Here is a 6,356-nt window from a genome sequence, read left to right as displayed (position 1 = left end):
TTCCATCAAGAACGGTGCAAAGACATCTAAAATTATTCGGGAGCAGTTCAGAAGCGATGTCATTAGTTTAAGGGGTAATTAATTCTAGTATTGTGAATTTAAATCTCAAGGGATGATTGTACGTGTTGAATGACTATTATTATTTAAATGAAATCACCCCTTCCTATTCTATTAAAATAAAATGATAAATAAATGTACAAACATAAATAACATTAACGATGAAGGGTCATAAGATATTAAGCTTTCTTATTGAAGATAATTTTATTATATGGTCCAATTTATTTGTAACATCAGAAGTACAAATGATTAGATTTAGGAGACATTGAAGATTGAAATTCAGGTTGACCATTATTAGATCAATCTGTGGATAATTTTATTAATTAACAAGACAAAATGAAATAAAAAAAAAGTGGGATTATTCGAAAACAAATATGAATGTTTATTAATAGAACCGCATATTTGGAGAAATAATAATATTAGTATCACTAATATCAGTTCTTCGCTTTGCCCTGCTGACCGCTAGTTAATTCATTGATGTTCATCGGATTAGCGATCCGACGATCTTGAGAACTATATGCAGCTTTTGCTACTCCTCCATTTACAACATCAGTTGGATGAAATCCGTCGAAGAATGCATACAAATCCCGATTGGCACATGGTGTACTATAAGGCTCGCACTGGAAATCACTCCTTAATGTGCAACAAGTCGAGTTTGAATTAATACCTGCATTATTTAGCAAAATGATTTTGTATATCAGATATATAGAATTTACGTTGTTCTAGTGCAGTTTGAACTAGTAACGTGACTGTTAAAGGACCAACTCAACCAAAAGCTTAAGTCGATGATTGACGGCCAAAAATATATATTTTATACTCTATCACGCCCCTCACACGATAGCTCATTAGGCTTGAATTGTGGATGCAGCATGGGACATCCTCATATCCTACACTTAATATTCCACTTAAAAAGAAGGGGTGGATGAGATTCGAACCCGTAACTTTTATGTCACGTTGGCTCTTGATACCGTGTTAAAAGGACTAACTCAACCAAAAGGTTTTTAACAGTGTTAACTAGTTTAATGCACATGTTAAATTGTTAAATGACGTACCTTCAGGAAGGGGGTTTAAGGCTTGCAGGGCGGAGACACTAATTAGTGTAAATTTAGCCCCAGAGAGCCCTACATTCAATTCATCCACAAGCGATTCAAGCTTTGTATTAAACATATTCGCTGCTTGGTTGATTTCATCTACACAGTCAGTTGCATTGTTCCTAATAATTTGAGACGGAATGCAACCAATATTACCCAAACCGAAAATGGCTACCATTCTAGCACCAGTATTGTATAGTGTCTAACACAAAAAAAAAAAAAAAAAAAAAAAAAAAAAAACCAAAATTAAGTAGACATTATCAACGTTGGTCAACTTCATTGTTTCGTAAATAAATAGATTAGGGAGGGATCAGAGGTGTGAAGTAACATAGAAAATACCCGTAATCGTGATCTATATCGAGAAATTAGTAGATCAGTATACTGATCAACGGTGTAGAGCCTCTGTGAAGGATAATATTGCGGCAAGAAGTAATTATTAATGTAGTCATTGCCACCAATATCCACAGTGTACAAGCACTTGTTCAAGTAGTTTGAAACTGGACCAAAAACCATTAATTGGAGCCTTAAGATGGTCATCATATAATTTTGTATTTGTCGATCCAACCATATCCGATCACCCTGTAATAATATTTATGATCAATACAAATGATTATATACGTCTAGTAGAAAATGCAGGCTTATGTCATGTTTATATTGAGTTAGTACCAGTAAGAATTTATAATCAATCGCAAGAGGTTGTGGTTTGTTATGAGTATGATAATTTTTTTAAGAAGCTAGTTATTATAGTACAATATCATTGTCAATTTAGAAAAAAATATATGAATTATACAAGTAGAAATAATGATCATACCACTTGCGATCCAGTTTCCATGAGAATTCCAGCAGATCCGGATGCAAAATTGACACCTCTCAATATATCTTGACCCATTTGATCTCTATATGGTGCTATAGACTTGTCGAATCCAAGATATGTAGCTGTAAAATCAACGCATTTGAATATTCTGCTGTTAAGAAAATTACCATACAGGATAGCAAAACTAACAAAAAAGGAAAAATTAAATACTAAAATTGGACAAAGCTTTGCGAATTTAACTCATTATATAGATAAACTCTATGATTAACCGCTAGCATAGCCATGACCAAGCCCATATGTTATAGGTCCTAAACAATCTAATATATATATATATATATATATATATATATAAAGGGGAGTTTTTTTCCCGAGTTTTTAGAGAGCCACGTAGGATCTAATTTTCTCAGCGCGCCATCTAGGATTATAAATCTTAGTAGTAGCCAATTAAATAAGAGATTATTAATTTCTTTTAGAATTAAATAATTTAAAGGAAAAATACACTTTAATAATCCCAACTATGGGCGATTTACCTACAACAATCCCAACTAAAGTTTATTTTTTAACAATCCTAACTATTAGATCAGTTTTCCTCCAGCAGTCCTAAAAACCGGTTACCTGCTAAAAGGGTAATTTTTTTTTGTTTTTTAAATGCCACATGTCAACACATGATTGGCTTAATTAAAAAAAAAACCAAAAAATAAAGAAAAAAAAAACAGAAATTGAATTCAACCAACCCAGCCAACCGCCGCCGTTCCAAGCCACCCACAGCCAATCGGAACCGGCCGACCACCTCCCTAGCCTCCCGAAAATGGCCGGTCGGCCCTCCCTACCCTCGAAACATACACCCCATATCGATCCCAACCCCCTAAACCACTCTCCTCCCTTCCAACTCCTTCGCCGGAAAATTGATTTAAACAAAACCACCAGCAGGCCCTCCCAACCCCCAACACCACCGGCCACGGTCCACCCCACACCAACTTTAAACTACTCGTGTCGCCGCCTGGTCGCCGCAACAATAGCAGCAGCAATCATAGCAATAACAACAGCAATATTCGCATCAAACCCAAAACCACGATCCTCGAAAAATCAATTCGACCTCCACTAACCACATTTTACATCAATTTCGACCCACAAATCGCAGCAGCAACATGAAACTAACCCCTCCCTCCGCGGCGTAACCTCCACCACCCGATAATTAACAGGATAGCCGCAACTTCACTACCAAATAATCAACACGAACGCCGCAACCAACTCCAGCACCGGTTTTTGGGGTTAGAGCAGGCTGACCGGCCGTTTTTAGGGGTTAGGGGAGGCGGCCAGCTGTTTTTGATGGGCTATGGTTTGGTCCTTGGGTTTCACGGTGGTGGCTGTTAAGGGTTTTTGGTTTTTGTTTTGTTTTTTTTTTTTTTTTTTTTTTAGACCAATCACGTGCTGACACGTGTATTGGTTACCTGCTACAACAAGTCATTGACTTGGTGTTGACCGGTTGGGTCTGTTGGAGGCAAACTCAGGTCATAGTTAGGATTGTTCAAAAATAAACTTTAGTTGGGATTGTTGTAGGTAAATCGCCCATAGTTGGGATTATTAAAGTGTATTTTTCCTAATTTAAATGTCATGTAAGCAAAATTGGCGAATGAGATTTTTAAGTTTAAATTAATTAAATATTATATATTATCTTTTAATATTAGGAATTTTATCTAAATATATAACAAATTTTAGGCTCATAAATACAAAAAAAAAACATTATTTAAAAAAAATCAAACAAACCGTGCATCGCACGGGCTTCATCGAGTTTTCTTTCTATATGGGAGAAGATTACGGCTCTTAGACCATTTTTAATGGTGAGAACGACGGAGTTTTTTCAAGAGAGAATATTTTTTGCAAAAGATACCAATAACTCCAAATTTAAGTTATTTCACAGTAGTCGTTTGAAAAATGACTACCACATTATTTTAGTAATATATAATATGATTGATTTTTTATTTTATTTTTTTTTACCTTATAAAATGGTCACAATTAGTCTTATTATAATTACAATGCAAATATATTTTTTTGAAATTTTCAATTCAACATTAAATAATTTTTTTTCGAGAAACTATAAAATAAGAATAAAATTTATATAAAAGTAACTAAAAAATTGATAAATAAACAAAATTAAAAATACTATTTTATATCTAAAATAAAGCAATATAATTAATTATCTGGAAGATATATATCAATTATAAACTATATAATCATGAAAATATTATGGTAGTCATATTTCAAATGACTATTGTAAAATTTTCGAATTTAGATACTCAACTTCGAATTTCATTTCACAAAAAGTGTAGGCTCTTTATCAATTTTTTTTTTTTTTTTTTTTTTTTTTTTTTTTTTTTTTTTTTTTTTGAATAGAGGCTCTTTATCAATATTATAATGCATACTTTATAATTTATTTATACCCATGCCACAGAGACTACAAGTAACATATACACTTCATCCAATGTATTTTGTACATCCTTTACAATATTCTTTACAATACCTTAATACTACTATAATGGATGTATGAAATTTTATAATGGGTATAACAAATTATGCCAAAGCTTAGAGAAAATATTATTCATGTATTGTGGGAAAAATTAAATATATTTTGTCAAAAGATTTGCATGCTAGTGATTAGAATTTTGAGCTATAAAGCCATCCTTTAATACACTTATTTTTTTATTTAGAATTTTTTTATTTTTAATAGTAACAGGTTGTTCAAAGGACAGACAACATTTCAAGGAGGTTTCTGGTAATTGATAAAATGAGGTATACTTACAGATATAATCCTCAATAGTCCGATTATTGGTAAATCTGCCAGTTGGTACGCCGCCAGGAAAATCAACCCCATACGGCGGGTAGTTTGCTTTAGACATTGTCTTGAGGTTATTGTTGTTTCCAACATCGGACAATGAGTCCCCGAAAATGAAGTAACATGGCACTTTTGGTTCGCCTTTAACCAAAACAGCGCAAACCATAAAAATAACAAAAATTATATTTCGTAACATTTTTGGAATTGATTGCGTGCGAAGTGTTATTCTTACAACTCTGTGATATTGAAGATGAGATTAGTGGTCTTGGATTGCATGTTGTTGCTACCATACTTATAGCACGTTATTGTGATAAGGAAATCCATGCAACGTACGCTAGTAGTCTACTACGGAGAAGCATTTTAAGATATTAAAGGATATACGTCATTTCAAAACGTTTGAGTTTGTTTAAAAATTCAATTATTAAAGGATTAAGACTAGTTGATGTTCATTTTATTGAACAATTAGTTGATAGTACAGTTGCTCTTATCAGCTTCTAAAGGACATGTGATTTTGTTAGATGATTGACCCGTTAATCAGATACATATGCTACTACGGAGAAGCATATTAAGATATTTTTGTAATAATCTATATTACTTTTACATTCTTAATAAATCAGCCACAATTTAGATCTAACATTTGTAGATCAATAGATGAAGGTTTTATAATGAAGCTAAAGGGTTAGATTGAAAATGACATTCAATTCAATTCATAGGAATGTTAATAAGGTTAAAGATGATATAGATTGAAGATAAAATATTTAAAAATTGGTTTTTTTTTTTTCCTAATTTTTTATTAAAAATAATGCGTGTAAAAGCAAAAAAAACTAACCAATTAATCCCTTGATGACTATGTAGCATAGATGCATGATTAGACAGTTAGGATTAGACAAATAATAAATCAACGATTCAGATTAAGGGCCTGTTCTCATATGATTATTTTCAGTTTAGTTCAATTCAGTTCAGTTAAGCTTTAATAAGTCCAGTTCAGTTTAGTTTAGCTTCTAATTTCCTTCTGTTATACAATATTCATTTCAATTCAGTTCAATTCAATTAAGTTCAACTCTAATAAATTAAGTTAAGTTCAGTTCAATTCAGCACAATTCAGTCAATGAGAACATACCCTTAATATCTTATTGTAGTTGACCATAGTCGTCCGTAATCGACAATTATACTAGAATTTTTACAAAAATGAAATAACATGGCACTTTTGGTTCGCCATTAACCAAAACTCCGTATATCATACAAAAAACGAAAAGTAGAATTGTCAACATATTGGGAATTGATTGCGCAGAAGATGGGAGTAGTGGTCTGGGTCTCTTGGATTGCATGTTGATACTGGCTTATAGCAAGTTTTTGTGACAAGGAAGCCAATGCAATGTATGTAGTTATGTACGTCATTTCAAAGCTTTTAAGTTTGATTGAAAATAAAAATAAATAAAAAAAAAAAAAAAAAACAATTATTGAAGGATGAAGACCAGCAAAAGATAATTTTATTTGAAAAATAGTTGGTTGTTAGTTTATCATAATAATAAAAGGAGATGTGTTTTTGTTAGAGCAATTG

General features: G+C 32.4%; 1 protein-coding gene across 1 annotated transcript; it reads right to left on the bottom strand.

The window, feature by feature from the left end:
* Positions 1-432: 432 nt before the first annotated feature.
* LOC145635018 (GDSL esterase/lipase At1g29660-like) lies at positions 433-5,039 on the bottom strand. The gene is made up of 5 exons (XM_081686325.1): positions 4,763-5,039; positions 1,960-2,084; positions 1,488-1,727; positions 1,110-1,350; positions 433-724 (listed from the first exon to the last, which is right to left on the bottom strand). Exons 1-5 carry the CDS (start codon positions 4,989-4,991, stop codon positions 492-494), a joined length of 1,068 nt encoding a protein of 355 aa, XP_081542451.1. The 5' UTR covers positions 4,992-5,039; the 3' UTR covers positions 433-491.
* Positions 5,040-6,356: the final 1,317 nt, after the last annotated feature.

Source organism: Chenopodium album, chromosome 6 (assembly GCF_948465745.1).
Source record: "Chenopodium album chromosome 6, dcCheAlbu1.1, whole genome shotgun sequence".
NCBI lineage: Eukaryota > Viridiplantae > Streptophyta > Magnoliopsida > Caryophyllales > Amaranthaceae > Chenopodium > Chenopodium album.
This window is presented reverse-complemented; position numbering and strand designations above follow the sequence as displayed.